Source organism: Malaclemys terrapin, chromosome 3, assembly GCF_027887155.1.
Source record: "Malaclemys terrapin pileata isolate rMalTer1 chromosome 3, rMalTer1.hap1, whole genome shotgun sequence".
In the NCBI taxonomy this organism is placed as follows: Eukaryota; Metazoa; Chordata; order Testudines; family Emydidae; genus Malaclemys; species Malaclemys terrapin.
This window is the reverse complement of record NC_071507.1, coordinates 35,215,949-35,232,674: the sequence shown is the minus strand read 5'-3', so window position 1 is coordinate 35,232,674 and position 16,726 is coordinate 35,215,949. Positions and strand designations below refer to the sequence as shown.

Genomic DNA, 16,726 nt, shown 5'->3' with positions numbered 1-16,726 from the left:
ATGCTGTTGACTCATATCCAGGTTCTGTAATCCCCAAGTCCTTTTCTGCAGAACTGCCGCTTAGCCAGTCGGTCCCCAGCCTGTAGCAGTGTATGGGATTCTTCCATCCTAAGGCAGGACTCTGCACTTGTCCTTGTTGAACCTCATCAGATTTCTTTCAGCCCAATCCTACAATTTGTCTAGCTCTTACCCTCCAGCATATCTACCTCTCCCCCCATCTTAGTGTCATCTGTGAACTTGCTGAGGGTGCAATCCATCCCATCATCCAGATTATTAATTAAGATGTTGAACAAAATCGGCCCCAGGACAGACCCCTGGGGCACTCTGCTTGATACCGGCTGCTAACTAGACATTAAGGCGTTGATCACTAGCTGTTGAGCCTGATGATCTAGCCAGCTTTTCTATCCACCTTATAGTCCATTCATCCAATCCATACTTTAACTTGCTGGCAAGCATACTGTGGGAGACCGTATCAAAACCTTTGCTAAAGTCAAGATCTATCACGTCCACTGCTTTCCCCTCATCCACAGAGCCAGTTATCTCATCATAAAAGGCAATCAGGTTGGTCAGGCATGACTTGCCCTTGGTGACTCCATGCTGACTGTTTCTGATCACCTTCCTCTCCTCCAAGTGCTTCAAAATGGATTCCTTGAGGACCTGCTTCATGATTTTTCCAGGGATTGAGGTGAGGCTGACCGGTCTTAGTCCCCTGGATTCTTCTTCTTCCCTTCTTTAAAGATGGGCACTATATTTGTCTTTTTCCAGTCGTCCAGGACCTCCCCCAATCGCCATGAGTTTTCAGAGATAACAGCCAATGGCTCTGCAATCACATCAGCCAACCCCCCTAGCACCCTCGATGCATTAGATCCAGACCCATGGATTTGTGCATGTTCAGCTTTTATAAATAGTCCTTAACCGGTTCTTTCACCACTGAGGGCTGCTCACCTCCTCCCCATATTGTGCTGCCCAGAGCAGCAGTCTGGGTGCTGACCTTGTTTGTGAAGACCGAGGTCAAAAAAAGCACTGACTACTTCAGCTTTGTCCACATCCTCTGTCACTAGGTTGCCTCTCCCATTCAGTAAGGGTCCGATACTTTCCCTGACCTTCTTCTTGTTGCTAACATACCTGTAGAAACCCTTCTTGTTACCCTTCACATCCCTTGCTAGCTGCAACTCCAGTTACGTTTTGGCTTTCCTGATTACACCCCTGCATGCTTGAGCAATATTTTTATACTGCTCCTTAGTCATCTGTCCAAGTTTCCACTTGTAAACTTCCTTTTTGTGTTTAAGCTCACTGAAGATTTCTCTGTTAAGCCAAGCTTGTCGCCTGCCATATTTGCTATTCTTTCTGCACATTGGGATGGTTTGTTCCTGTGCCCTCAATAGGGCTTCTTTAAAATACAGCCAGCTCTCCTGGACTCCTTTCCCCCTCATACTAGCCTCCCAGGGGATCCTGTCCATCAGTTCCCTGAGGGAGTCAAAGTCTGCTTTTCTGAAGTCTAGGATCCGTATTCTGCTGCTCTCCTTTCTTCCTTTTGCCAGGATCCTGAACTCGATCATCTCATGGTCACTGCTGCCCAGGTTGCCACCCACTTCTACTTCTCCTACCAATTCTTCCCTGTTTGTGAGCAGCAGGTCAAGAGAAGAATGGCTCCTAGTTGGTTCCTCCAGCACTTGCACCAGGAAGTTGTCCCCAACAGTCTCCAAAAACTTCCTGGACTGTTTGGACTTCTATTGCCCCACCCTGCCTGAGGGCCTGGGCTCCTTAACTGTGTTTGCTGCTCGGCCCTGACCACAGACCTGAGCCATAGACTTTTGTTGCCCTGCCCTGACTAAGGGCTGGTGCTCCTTAACTGTGTTTCCTGCTCAGCCCTGAAGCAGGCCTGAGCTATAGACTCACTGCTTCGCCCTGCCTGAGGGCTTGGGTTATCTAATTGCATTTGCTGCTCTACCCTGAACACAGGGCGATGCCATAGACCTTTGGTGTCCCGCCCTGCCTAAGGGCTTGGGTTTTCTAACTGTGTTGCTTGCTCGGTCCCTGACTACAGGCCCGAAACTCTTGCTGCACCACTAACTCCCCATAACGGGCGACACCCAGAGACACAGTGAGGTGGACTGGCCTCCCACGGATCTGGAGTGGGAGGAACCCCACCACTGAACCACTACACTTGGTGGAGAATGCAGGCACTGGCCCGACCCCTTCAGTAAGGGGTCCCGCAGCAGCCCACCATAGAGTTCCCTTGGGAAAAAAAATGGAACTCAACAAACTCATCAAATATGTGGCTGAGAGCCAGCAGCAATAGCAATTGGTGCAGCAACTGGGGGCCCAACAGCAGCAACTCCTCTGGGAGTTAGAGGCCCAGCACTGGGAGCAACAGTGCCTCCAGCACCTTGCGACCCTGCTACTCAGACCGGTGGACCCCCATCCGGGGGCGTGGTTAATTCCCCCCCTCTTCCAGTGCCCATCCGACGCTCCAAGATGGGACTGGAGGACGACCCTGAAGCATTCCCAGTGACCTTTGAGAGGGTCTCAGTAGTTACGGTGTGTCCCCTGGAGCAGTGGGACACTCTCCAGGCCCACTCAGACTGCCTACAGGGGGCTCCCAATCAATGAGGCATGAGACTATGGGCGGGTGAAGTTGGTCATCTTGGATGCCCTCAACATTACACCAGAGACTTTTTGCTGGCAGCTCCGGACACTGGCCTACCCGCCGGGAACCCAACCCTGAATCGTAGCCCATGACATAAAAGATCTCTGATGGCGATGGCTGCTCCTAGAGCGGCTCTCAGCAAGCAAGATCGCCGACAAGGTCACCCTGGTGATCCTCCCATCCAGCTCCTCCCATCCCGCGGTAAGCCTTGGGTACTCCGGCACCGCCCGACAACTTTGAATGTGGCGGTCACTGTGATGGAGGACTTTTCTGGCCGCAGAGACCCCTAATGAACCATGGGCCCCAGCCCCCGCACCCAGGCCGACCCTCCTTGCGCCAACCCAGAAACCTGGACCACCTGAGTGCCGGTCAGGGGTCTGCAACCCCAACGGCCGGGCCCATGATGCCCCTCAGCAATCCAGGTCCGTGTTTTGTGGATATCCTGAAGACACCAGCAAGACAGGCAGAGATTATCAGTGAAGCTCCTCTCTGGAGGTGACCTCTTGACCAACATGTCCAGAAGAGGGGTCCCGCTTCTCCTGCAGCCATTTTGGACATGTACGATGGGAGTGCCCTGAGATGGACTGCAGCTTCGGCCAGGTCTGCATGGGTGAGTCCTGTGCCCACATGCGGTCCACCCTGAAGTTGACGATGCCCGTGAGGGTGGGTCCGAGAAGGGTCATGGCCCTCCTTGACTAAGGGTGTGGACAGACGGTCATCCATCAGAAGGTCGCCCCCACCCTGGGATTGACAGAGGGGGAAATCAGTGCATCCATGGGGATGTGAGAGCATACCTCTGTGCCAGGGTCACGCTGAAAATAAATGGAATGACACAGGAAATGACAGTGGGGTTGGCCCCCACTCTTGCCTATCACATCATCCTCGGCCAAAACTGGATGGGCTTCAGCAACTTTCTGTGGGAGACCAGCCTTGGAGTAACCCCTACTTGGACAGCTGTAGAGGGAGACCCCGTTGGGGAAGATGGCGAGGAGGTGGCAAGGAGGAGGATCCCTCAGAGGCGATGAGGTGAGAGTGAGGGGAGAGGACCCCAACGAGTCTGTGAACCCGATTCGGCCTCCAGCTCCCCTGTGGGAAGATCCCTCACCAGCCCCCCACTCCGACTTCAGTCGAGACCAGAGAGAGGATCCAACACTCAGCCACACCTATGACCAGGTGGCCTGCATCAACGGAGTTGTGACGGTCCCCCCAAAGAGTAGTGCAATGGCCCCGATTTGAGCTCATAGCAGATCACCTCTACGGGATGGATCGGGATGCACAGACCCACAAGGTTCAGACCCAGTTGGTAGTCCCCCAGTGTCATCAGAAGGCCATTTTGAAGCTTGCTCATGACATCCGTGCAGCCGGCCACCTGGGGCAAGAAAAGACCCTGGCCCGAGTCCTATCCTGCTTCTTCTGGCTGGTGGCTATCAGGAGTTAAAGGACTATTGTGGTTTGTGCCCTGAATGCCAGCTAGCCACCGGCCTGGGGTGATGAAAGTGCCCTTGGTCTTCTTGCCCAGGGTAGGCATTCCCATTGAGTGAGCCGCTAAGGACCTGGTGGGATCCCTCCCAAAGAGTAATGCCGGGTTCCACTATATCCTCGTCCTAATGGACTATGCAATCCGCTTTCCTGAGGCCATTCCACTATGAAATACCAGTGCCCGCACCATCGCAGCAGAACTGGTGAAGATCTTTGCCTGCGTTGGGCTTCACTGGGAACTTCTCACAGATCAGGGGACCAATTTTACTTCCCGGCTGCTCTGTCAGGTGTGTGCCCTGCTGGGCATTAAGAAGCTGCAGACGTCTGTGTACCATCTGCAGACAGATGGGCTTGTCAAGCACTTCAACAGAACTTTAAAGGACATGCTGAGGAAGTTCCCTCCACAAGAGTTGTGACAGTGGGACCAGCTGATCCCGCCGTTGTTGTTAGCCATCCGAGAGGGACCCCAGTCATCCACCAAATTCTCCCCCTTTGAACTCCTGTATGGCCGGCAGCCCCGCAGGGTACTGGTTTGAGCCAGAGATGGTTGGGTTTTTCCTATTGAAGGGAAATTAGATATCTACATATCCCATAAATCCTCTACAGCATGAGGAAAGTGAAAATGCTCTGGGGAGAGGACCTGGGCAAGATTTTCAGAAATAGGTGGCTGAAAGTAGGCACCTAAAGTAAGAGATCTAATTTTCAAAAGTGCTGGGCACTCGGCAGTTTCCATTGACCCAATCCTGCAAACATTTATGTACACGAGGAACTTTACTCACATAAGCAGCTCCACTGAACTGACTCACAGAAGTAAAGTTATTTATATCCATAACTCTTTGCAGGATTGACCACTATGTTTGGATCTGAAGTCAGAGCTCAAAGTTCAGGAGGTTTATAGCCAGGGTTCAGGAGGTTTATAGCCAGGGTTCCAGTTTTGAATCTATCTCTGACATGAAGGTGGTTCTTAAAGCTTCTCCATCAGTGTGAGAGTGGATCTTGCTCTGCATGTGTGTGTATGTTTCAATGTATCATTTAATCACCCTTCTCTGAAACTGCCATAACTGAAGAGCCCCGAAATATTTCACAAACGTTTCAGTAACTTATACAATTCCCAGGAAATCCTTGCAATTAACATTGACATTAGCTATGGAAAACTCTGCCAGGCACATTTCCCTGTGTAGTTCACTGGGGGCCATGAGTGTGGAAAAACACCTGCAAAAATCTTCCAGCAATTCTGGACCAGGAACATAGCAGCAGCAGCAGTGATTCTTAACTGACTACATAGCTCATTAAAAGTCGAGATAGGACTTTGCACACTCCCTCCACCAGATAGTGCTATTTATCCACAGAGACCATTTGGGATTCACCGGCCATGCAAAGGTCAGGGGCTGACTCAAGGTAACAAATGCTGCCTGCAGCTTGCTAGTTCTCATTTCACTGTTACTGTAACTCAAGCAGGGAAAGCAGGCTGGGGCGTTGGAGAAGCAAAATGCTATACTCAAGGGCTGGTCTTTGGGCATGATTACATGTTTTTCTTACATTATTGCAATCTTATTACAAGTTTAATATTCTCTTTTTTAAAGCTCAATATGCAAATACATATATACAGATTTTTATTGTATTACTACCATCTGTTTCCCCCCCCTCAGTTTTTGCAGAATACCCAAATTATCAGTAGTCTGACGCGTAGTTACATGCACAGATGTAACATTAATCAGGAAATCATGATTCTAATCCTGCAGACACTTCAGCTCGTGAGTAGCTTTAGCAGATGAGTAGTCCTGACACAAAGCTGTTAATTATTTTGGGGAAGTTCTGTGGCCCGTGTTATACAGGAGGACAGACTAGATTATTACAGTGGTCTTTTCTGGCCTTGGAATCTATTAATCTGTGTGCATAAGTGTTTGCAGTTTTGGTGCCCTAAACTATAATAATAAATTAATAACATTCGTAATTATGGTAAAGCTCATCAAATCCTCCAGAAATAAAACTAGCTCTCTTCCAAGAGTGTTACTGCTTCTATAATATTTTATCCATATTTCCTTGGTGCTGATTCCGCCCTCCAAAGTAATCACTATTGTTTAATTTATCTTTTTAAAAAATAGTTAACGTTTAACAAGTTTAAGCTAGTTAACAAGAATCTGAATGGTAACAATAAATACTGTTTGCTATCTTGGATACAGTTTTCCAGTATTTGTGTGCTACAGCTGTGTCTGAGGGCCCAATTTTGGTCTCATGAGCAAAGCCTGAATAAAAGGACTTTGCCTTCAGGAGCTACATAGACACCATGCCATAGACCTGGCCATTGACACCTGGCTATGGACACCATATGGTGCCGACTCCATGGGTGCTTTTCCACAGGGAAAAAAAAGGGCTTTTTCCACATCCCCCCATCAGCTCTCCCCCTCCCCACAGTGCCTCCCACCTGCCGGCGGGCCCTGCCTATCAGCACCCCCACCTCCCTCCCTGTGCCTCCTGCCCGCCACAATCAGCTGTTTTGCGGCATGCTCAGGGGAGGGGATGAAGCGGGGGTTGGAAGAGGTGGGGTGGGGGTCGAGTGGGGGCAGGAAGAGGAGGAGTGTGGGTGGAGTCGGGGCGGGAAGAGGCAGGGTGGAGGTGGGGCTTTGGGTCAAGCACCCCCGGCACTTTGGAAAGTCAGCGCCTGTGGACACCATGACTGGGTATGAGAAGGATAGGAACCACCATCCTGGGTCAGACCAAAGGTCCATCTAGCCCAGTATCCTGTCTTCTGACAGTGGCCAATACCAGGTGCTTCAGAGGGAATGAACAGAACAGGTAATCATCAAGTGATCCATTCCCTGCCATGAATCAGTCCTGGGCCATTGCTCTCTGGATGGCACTGGGGCTTGTGGAGCCATGCTGTGCCCACATCTATTGGCTGGGACCCCAGCCCTTCGATATGCCCCTCTGCAGTGAATGGCTGAGAACCATTGTGGAGCTTTGCACTGTGATATACAAAAGGATGCTGGGTCTCCTGTGCGGCCTCTCTGCAGCAGAAATGGGGCATTTTCCACGTAGTTTTGGCCTTCCCCATTCATGTATAATAGGAGGAACAGTATTTGCCTCTAAGCTCTTAGATGATCAAATCCCATGATAAGGGAACAGAAACTAAAATCAAGCCAGAAATGAAGTGCTTAAAAACCATTCAGGATGAAAAGCATTATATTGATTACCATTATTGACAACTACAATATTTGAGACAATTGGGCTGATTTTTCTTCTACTGATGAATTTGTGGGGGGAATATCTGAAGCTGGTTCTTTCACCTGTTTTTAACTGAACTTTACAACAATAGTTCAGGTGTCTTGTGGGTAAATCAATAGCTGTTTTACTTTGAAAAGTTCAGTCTTGCATGTACATGATCCACAGGGAAAAATTTCTGCTTTTGTTGAACAAAATTTAAAAACATCTGATAAATGAATAAATACAATGTAATGTATTCTGCAATTCTTACTGCGCTCTTTAGTCCTTACTCATGCAAACTGTCCGCTTGCAGTGAGATCGTGGTCCCACTGAGTGCATAGCAAAACTCACATTGACTAAAATTAGAGAACAGGACTTGGCTATAGATGTAGATAGCCAGATATTTGCATACACAACATATCTGTGTATATATTGGTATATAAAACCAAATGTATGGTATGCGTGTATCCAAATATATTGTGTGTACATGTAGCTGGATATCCACCCACTGAAATAAATGCACATGTATTTATCTCAGTGATTAGATTTACAATACATTGAAAATATGCATTTATTTGCATGAGTGATCTCATGGACATGCAGGAGTATTAAAAGCCACTGCATACATTGTGTTTATTTGAGTCTTACATTGTGCATTCAGATTGTATGCTTGATTGCAGTTATTTTTTAAAAAAATAAAAAGGAATTAAAAGGAAAAATACATTGTTGCAATATAAGACTTCAGCTTTTACATTACCTTAGTGTCAGGAAATTCGAAGTGTTTCCCACAGTAACAATACCTCAGGCACATGACACAAAAACTCCAATGAGGGCCATTTAATGCACATAAAAATCTCTCTCTGAGGCATTAAAATTAACACCGTATCATGTAATACAAAATACTATGTGTGCCCAAGCGGGCCAAGTTACAATTTTTGGAGGAGTCTAATTTTGTATTTGAATTTTGTATTTCTTGACTTTGGTGCATGTGAAATCTCCCAGTGACTACACTATCTCAGTGAAATCACAGGCGCAGATACAGCACAGCTGTCTGAAACTGAACAAGACAGATGTAATACTGGGTGATTGAGGAAGGCATTTCATATAACTGGCACCATATCTTTGCTCCCCATTTAAGGGAGTCTGCCCAGAGATTGTAACTAGTACTGGGGTCCTTCTGCACTTCTGGCTGATACTGGGAGATGAAGTAGCAATGTGCACCAGAAATGCTTTCTCCTATTTGAGGCCTGCCAGAAGAACACACTAACAGTCATGCTTTCATAACCTTCAGGCTTTTTTAGTGTAATACCCTATACGTGGGAACTAATGCACAAATCCTGAAGCTATCCCATCAGGTCCAGAATACATTAGCCTGCCTGCTAAACAATATTTTTCTGTGGAAATACATTAATTTTTGTTCTGGTCATTATATTGGCTCCCCAGTGAATGTCAAATTCAGACCAAGGCCACAGTGCTAATCTTTAAAGCTCTCCATTGCCTGGATCTAAGCTGGATCCAATATCAGGACCCTCCATGACTTTTGTCCTGTTAACAGTAGAGCTGCCCCATCTAGATTTGGACTCATGAGAGCTGGAGACAGAACTTCCTTGGCAGACAGCTTACAGACTGGCACTCCTTTCCTCAGGAGAGCAGAATGAACTCAAATCTTTACCGCCTTCAGGGCAAAGGGCAGGATCCATCTCTTTGCCTTTAGCTTCTCCACAACAAAACAATGATAATAAATTAAAATCAGTAATAATGATCACAATAGAAAGACTGGGTAACGTGATGGTTCCCAGACATCTCTACAATCGTGTGGGCGAAGAGAAAGACTCTCCTGTTTTACTGTAAAATTCTCAAATACCATGCTGATGAGAATGGTATAAATCCCTAGATGACAGTTAGATTTGATAGAATCTCACCCATAGTGTTGCAGTAGGGTGTTTTTTTGCATTTAATAACCTCCAGGTTGAGTAGGTATTTCCCACTGGTATTATTTCCAGTATTCATTGGAGAACAGCCAATAACAAAATAGTTAAACACTTACTAAATGTTTTGTGAATTCTGTTGAAGTTGACGCTGAAATATGAGATGATCAACAGCAGAAAAAGAGACTGATTCATGACAAAGGGATATGAAGTTTATAGTTTAAGTGTGTGGTTTTGGCTGGCATATTTGATTACAGTCCTAGCAATGGTGGCAAAACCACATTATTTTTACCCAGGCAGTATTGTTTATTAAAGTTTTGCAGGCAAAACAGTCAGGGAAATTATCTTTGCAGATAAAATCTCCTGGGTCTTTTGCTCCAAACAAATCTCCTCACCCAGGAGAAGGCGACTCCAGGTCCCCTTCCTCGCAAATGAAATCTCGGCTCTGCCTGGGAGGACTGTTTCCCTTTGGCTCTCAGTTCACTTCCCAGCGCTTGGAGACGGAGGGGAAATTCTTCCTAAAGAAGCCAAAAGCTCTGCCCCTAAAATGACGTCAGGGTGCCTATGCTGCGGCTGCTGCCCAATGGGAGGGTAGAGAGGATGCACCAGCAGAAAGCAGACACATTCGGCTTCGTTTGCTTGCAGCGGGGAGTTGAGGGTTAATGTTGTCAGCCAGCGAGGATCAAAGCGATTACAAGAGAAAAGGAGTCCAAAAAACGAAGCTTGCATTTGTCAACAACAATTTATCGCAGATTGGAGAGCCCTAAAGGGATCCCAGTGGGATTTTTGTTGTTACAGAGAAGAAAAAGAAAGTAAAGGAAACAACAACAAACACCCGCAGTGGAAATTCCTCAGAAAGAAATATTTACGTTAGGCGTTGACATCTTTTTTTCTGTGCCCGCGCCGTATACTGCACAAATACACATTTGACTATAGACTTGCAGGCTAGGAAATAACAGTAACGTCTTGGGATCATCCACATCAGAGTGAAACTAAACAATACAACAACAACAGTACTACAGAGCGGGTGGGGGGCTAGAGGTTTGCAATGTTTATTGGGGAGCAGGATTTGAGTGATAACTGAAATAAAACGGGGGTGCTGTTTAAAACTTCAGAGGAAGATGATCAGGGATGTTCCCCTCCCCCCGGCTCACCACTTTTATCTTTAGCAGATTGGGAGGAGGAGGAAGAAAGCCCCCACTCCCGAACAAATCACTCCATGAATATGCAGGGCAGCGCTCATTGAGTCTGAAAGAGTCACGACCCCAGTCGTGGTTTCTTGACTTGCTTGTAGCTGTTGCTCTTTCATGCTCACTTTTACCGTATTGCTCCCCCAACAGGCAAAACTTTCTATTCACACACACACACACTGACGTCTTTTGCGCATTTCCTGCATTAGAGAGAGAGAGAGAGAGAGAGCGAGCGAGGCAAAGAGAGGTGGGGTGGTGCTCAGCCCAGCACCACCGCGAGGCAGCAGCGCTAGCCATCCAGAAGGCGGTGGTCACTCTGTGCCTTTTTAAATCTCCAAAGAGCCTGATCCGGAGCAGACTCCCCTCATGCATTGGATTCGTTCCACTGGATCCTTGGCCTTTGAGGAGGAGGAGGAGGAGGAGAAGGCGAGGAGGCTCCTCGATCCTATGCGGATGTAAGGTCCCCGGGTGTGTGTTTTCTGAGCAGAGGCTGTGAAGTAGGCAGGGCTGGTTGTTTGGCTTGGTGTTTCGGGTTTGTGTGTGTGTTGCTGCTGCTGCCCACAGACAGTACTAGCGTGAGCAAGAGCCTCGGATCGCGGCTCTGCCTCCTTTGCAAAGACTGATCCAGGATTATGATCTAGGTGAAGGGAAAAGTCTGTTGCCCATCCCAAGGGTTTATTATGCTCGGATTTTGATTGCATTTTGGGGGGGTTTCTGCAAACACGGCCGTCCCCCCCTCCTTCCCTCCCTTCCTCCCTTGTTTTCCGTTAGAAACACAGGCACATTGTATGTATTCACGGGGTGTCGCAAGAGCAAAGGCTAAATAATCAAAGGTAGCAGCAGCAACAATAAGGGAGCCCCCACATTGTGGTCCGTCCCCCCCCCCGCAGACCTGCTCCCCTATTTATTGGTGAGATCTCCCTGCCTCCCTCCCTGTGCGTGTGAGTGTGTGTGAGTGTGCTTAATCCCAGGAAAAGTGAAGCCATCCAACCATGGTGGTTTTTAATGGCTTGCTGAAAATCAAGATCTGCGAGGCGGTGAATCTGAAACCCACACCTTGGTCGCTGAGGCATGCGGTGGGTCCCAGACCACAGACCTTTTTGCTGGACCCTTACATCGCCCTCAACGTGGACGATTCCAGGATCGGGCAGACCTCGACCAAGCAAAAGACCAATAGCCCTGCCTGGAATGATGAGTTTGTCACTGACGTTTGCAATGGCAGGAAGATTGAGATGGCTGTTTTCCATGATGCCCCCATCGGGTACGATGATTTTGTGGCTAACTGCACTATACAGTTTGAGGACTTGCTGCAGAATGGGAGCCGCCACTTTGAGGACTGGGTAAGTGTTTGCATTGTAAATGCATGTTTTGTAAGGCACTGCTGGGGATGCAACACCTTCATTGCAGAGCTAGGTTGCCAATGGCATGAAATGGCTCTGACGCCTTTCCAGGCTTTGTTATACTCAGTCAGGCAGTATTACCGCATATCTCCCTTCTCTAAGATGTGTTTTACAGGTTTTTTTTTTTTTTGGGGGGGAGAGGTGGAATCATTGAGTCTGGGTAAAAGGTGGATCCTACTGGATCCAGCCTCCGAAATGTCACTGCCTAAATGGGGAACAAGTCTAGTTGCTCCTATTGTACCAAAAAACAAAACAAAACAAACAAGACAGACCCCCGGTGCATCCAGGAGTAACAATGCAGCAAAAACCCAGATCCAGAAGCTAGAGCTTGATGGAGCCAGAATGTGGCTCACACCTCCCAAATTCTAATGCTTAAATTGAGAACACTATAAATGCTCTTGTTGCACCAACAGAACCCAGACCATGATGGATCCTAGCATGAAAGCACCACCAAAATCCAGATCTGATTCTTGAAACCAGGCAATTTTTGATCCCAAACCCCCAACTTTACAGCATCAATAGAAAACAAACATAGATATTCTTCTGACACCAAAAAGATGAATCTCGATGCATTCCAATGCAATTGTACTGCAGGTACTTGGTAGCTAAATCCTGCCAATTTTTGGTCCTAGTCTGTGAAATTCCACTGCCTAACTAAGCCACATGTTTAGCTGCCCCTTAAATATCCAGATCTGATGTGCCCAAGCCCCAGAGCGCTGCAAAATCTTGAATCCAGCATCCTAACATATTGTGGTTCAATTGCACTGCAAACAAAAAACCATTTGGAGATGTGCATTTCACAACTATATCAAACACAAACATATCACTGAAACAGCAACAAAGTTGGCTATATGTATTGTAAATAATGTTAACAATAATGTTCACAAGAAAGCATTAGAAACAATCCTCTGATCTGGGATGTTCCATACATGACCAGCCATAATGTTGTGAAATCAAGTATCAGGGGGTAGCCGTGTTAGTCTGTATGTACAAAAACAACAAGGAGTCTGGTGGCACCTTAAAGACTAACAGATTTATTTGGGCATAAGCTTTCGTGGGTAAAAACCTCACTTCTTCAGATGCAACACCTGAAGAAGTGGGGTGAGAAGTGAGGTTTTTACCCACGAAAGCTTATGCCCAAATAAATCTGTTAGTCTTTAAGGTGCCACCAGACTCCTTTTTGTTAATGTTGTGAAATTTGCACCTACATGTTTATTTATTCTTGATGAAGAATCCAAATCTGGGCATTATTTGTTTAGCAGATGGAATAACAACAAAACACCAGAGCCTAGACTAGAAAATAGTTGGCAGATCATGGGCCTGATTCTAATTTACACGAAAGGGCATCTTTACATCGCAATGGCAGTGTAAAAGAGTCTTAAAGTGGATGTAAAGAGGTGTCAGCGTGAAGGAAAGGGGCCTTAGTGTAAATGACAATCAGGCCCTATTTCTGCTGATTGACTAAGAACTGAATGAGGGCTGTATAATTTTTATTTTAATATTAAAATTAACCTTTATAGATTTAAATGAGTCTATAAAGCCAAACATAACTTCTGCTAAATATGTTGCACCATGATGCTTGGGGTCTGTATTATTTTGGTCGGCTATCAGAGTTGCTCATTTACCAAGTTTAGAGGCTAAAACTGGGTATTATGCAGCCAAAACTTTGCTCATTTGGAAAGGTTTTTGCAGCTATCTTGTATCTGAAACCAGCAATGAAATCCTGGCCCCACTGAAATCAATGGGAATATCAGACCAGGATTCATCTCACATTTTTTGGTGGAAGAGTAGAAGCAAGACTTATTTTCTATTTTCATGGTACAAATTCTGAGTTTGTGGCCCAAATTTGGCAGGACTTTGAATGATTCAGATGCCAAATATGAATTTTGGCAGTGCTATTGTGCTGGGCATATCAGGGTTCAGATTTTTAAAGTGCAATAGGAGCATCTAAACATGTTCTTTAAGTAGGCAATGGAATTTAGCAGGTTGGGCCCCAAAACTGACAAGATCTGTCAGGATCCCAGTAGCGAATCCAGGAATTTGTGGTGCTATTGTACTGAGATGCACTGAGGTCCAGATTTTTTCGGAGTATGAGTGTCTACATTTGTTTTCCATGCAGTAGAATTGAGGGTAGGGTGGTCGTGGCCAAAAATTGGCTGATCCAGCAGAATCCAGGTGCTGAATGTGCATTTTTGCATTGCTCTCATGCCGTGATGTCTCATGGTCTGAATTTTATTGGTGCAGCAGGGGCAGATACACCTGTTCTCTATTTAAGTATTAGAATTTGAAGGGTGGGGCCAAATACTGGCAGGATCCAGCAATTGCCTTTTCCAAAATTATCTAATGAATCTTGCTTTACTGACTTTGATCAGTATAGGATAGAACATGGCATAATGCATAATTATTATTATACTGCATGTGATTATTTCATTTGTTAATAGGTAGGGACATCCAACAAACTTGCTTTTAGGACAACAAACTGTTTCTTCATCTGTTTTCACTGAGCTACTAGAGGCTTAGATTAATCCTATATCTAGTGCCATCTCTAATCAAAATAAAAATAAATAAAAACAAGACAGTCATTAATAACTTCAGCAGTATTTGAATATTAAAGCCTAGAAAAAAGAAATGTTCTATGAAATCAAATACATGAAGGTACCTTATGATTCTTACACTACAAGGAAAATGTACATGGCCTAAACCACCTTCAGTCAAACAAATATACTTGTGCATTGTAAGTATGCACTAAATATATCTGGACCTTTAATCATGTTAGAGATGAGGTTCCTATGTTTAATAAGAGAAATAAATTCCTCATTTTAGGTCTGTAATTGAAGGCAGCTTTTTTTTCTGTTACTCTTGCTATTTTTCAGAACAGAAATTGGAGTAGCCAATTTCTCCTTAATGCCTGCAATATCTAATAAATATAGTCTAATGAACAATCTTGGAAACTATGCTTAGCAGTTTTAAGGTCTGCCCATTAACACAGTAATCCTGGTAGTTACAACTGGGTAACATGTATCTGCTGAGCATATTAAATTAAATCACATTGCTACCGTCTTTTACCTTACACAATCCAGTCTGATGCAATACTGCTTCCTACACTAGACCTTTATAATAAAATAAATTTGTCAAAATAATAATGTCTTGATAACAGGTTTTGTCAACATATTAACAGCTCTCATGCATTCATGTGCATGATCTTATAATACATACAGTTCTAAACTGTATTTTTATGAGAACTTTTTTTTTTTTTTTTAAATATCCATACTAGTTTTAAGGGGAAATTACTGACCTTGTAATTCTTATCAAAGATCCAAAATACAAAGTGGACATCGCTGTCCAATATGTATCTGAAAAGGAATACTGTGTTGTTTTCTAGGGGAAAAAAAATCTCTCCTTTATGTAGTCAGCTCACCTACTTTGGTTGATTTTGCTCATTATGCTATCCCTCATTTTTTTTAAAAGATGAATTTTTCAGGAAGATGCTACATATTTTTCTCATTATTATGGCTGTGATGTAGACTGACACTATGGTTACAGTGGAAGCACTAACGTGATACACAAGTACAAATCTTAGTATCATGATAGCGACTTTTGCATTAGGAAGACTCCATTAAACACGCAACAAGCAATTTTCTTTTATCCCTAGGAATACTCAGCAGTCACAAAAAATAATTTGAAACATTATTTACTGACCCAGTGCAGACTACCTGTACATGTGTACCTCATGGCACATTTTCAAAGTGGTGTCTTATTTCAACACAATTGTCTAGATACTAACAGATGGCAGATTTTTAAAGGATTAAATGCTATGTGTTTTTTAAAAAAAAATGCTTGTGCATTTACGCAGAAGCTTGTGTTGATTTCTGAAAACAGAACAGTGACAATTAAAAAGATGGCTGCTTTTTACAGCGATGCATCAATACAGACACAGCACAGTTAAAGTGTCAGTTTTGCAGATTTTACTTGTTAATGGCTACATTGCAGTTTTAAAGAGAGTCCTAGATTGTTAATATTACAAGCTTCTCTATAGCTGAATAAAGTACTAGGAATGGGGCGAAGGATACTCAGGAAGATGTTGAAAGCTTTACATTTGGGAAATATGGAGCAATAAGTTAGGAAATCATGAGGAAAAAATTCTGTTAAAAATAACATGAAAGTATTAGTTAAGTGTGATTCAATTTAGGTGAAATGTCTTTCACAATATTATAATAGACATGTCTTGATCTATTTTACCAAGGTTTATCATGTATGAAGTTTGTACTTTAATTTAGTAATATAGTCACATGTAAATTAGTAAGTTTTAAAGTGGGAAGAAAATTATTTTTATAACAAGGCTCATGACTGTAACTTTATGAACTAGAATTACTAGTGCTTATGTTCAGATTGCTAGTAGTCGGGACACTGGATATTAGTTTATCTGACAGATATGTGGCTGGATCCTGAGTTGATGTAAATCAACATAGCTCTGTCGATGTCACTGGATCTATGCTGATTACACTAGCTAAGGATCTTGCCCAGTAGGCCCAACTCTTTGCGTGAGAAAATCTCTTCTCGAAGTCACTGAAATTGGGCCCTCATGAGAAATTAATCCTTTTGCAGGCTGAGTAACTAGAATGCATGTGTTCAACCAGGACATCCCCACTTTTAAAAATGAAGACCTTCTATTTGCATCACAGAATATCATAAAGCTAGAGTTAGAGTAATGTACTGGACTTCATTTTGTACTGCCTTAAGAAGGACCTGCACATTCAGGAAAAAAATATGTGGTGTGCCATACAAATATACATATCTATTTATCTATCTATCTAGCTATACACCCACCCACGTCCACCCACACTTTCATGAGCTTCTGTTTGGTTGTCATATGCT

At 44.7% G+C, this 16,726-nt stretch overlaps 1 protein-coding gene across 3 annotated transcripts in view; it reads left to right on the top strand.

Moving 5' to 3' along the window:
- Nucleotides 1-9,934: 9,934 nt before the first annotated feature.
- PRKCE (protein kinase C epsilon) overlaps nucleotides 9,935-16,726 on the top strand; it is a 503,064-nt gene continuing 496,272 nt past the window's right edge. For 2 of the 3 annotated variants that reach the window (XM_054023147.1, XM_054023146.1), the window contains exon 1: nucleotides 9,937-11,791. In XM_054023147.1, coding sequence (XP_053879122.1) covers nucleotides 11,444-11,791 — 348 coding nt within the window. In that variant the 5' untranslated portion in view covers nucleotides 9,937-11,443. Of the gene's footprint in view, nucleotides 11,792-16,726 lie in introns of all 3 variants that reach the window. The other variant, XM_054023148.1, reaches the window with a different exon arrangement.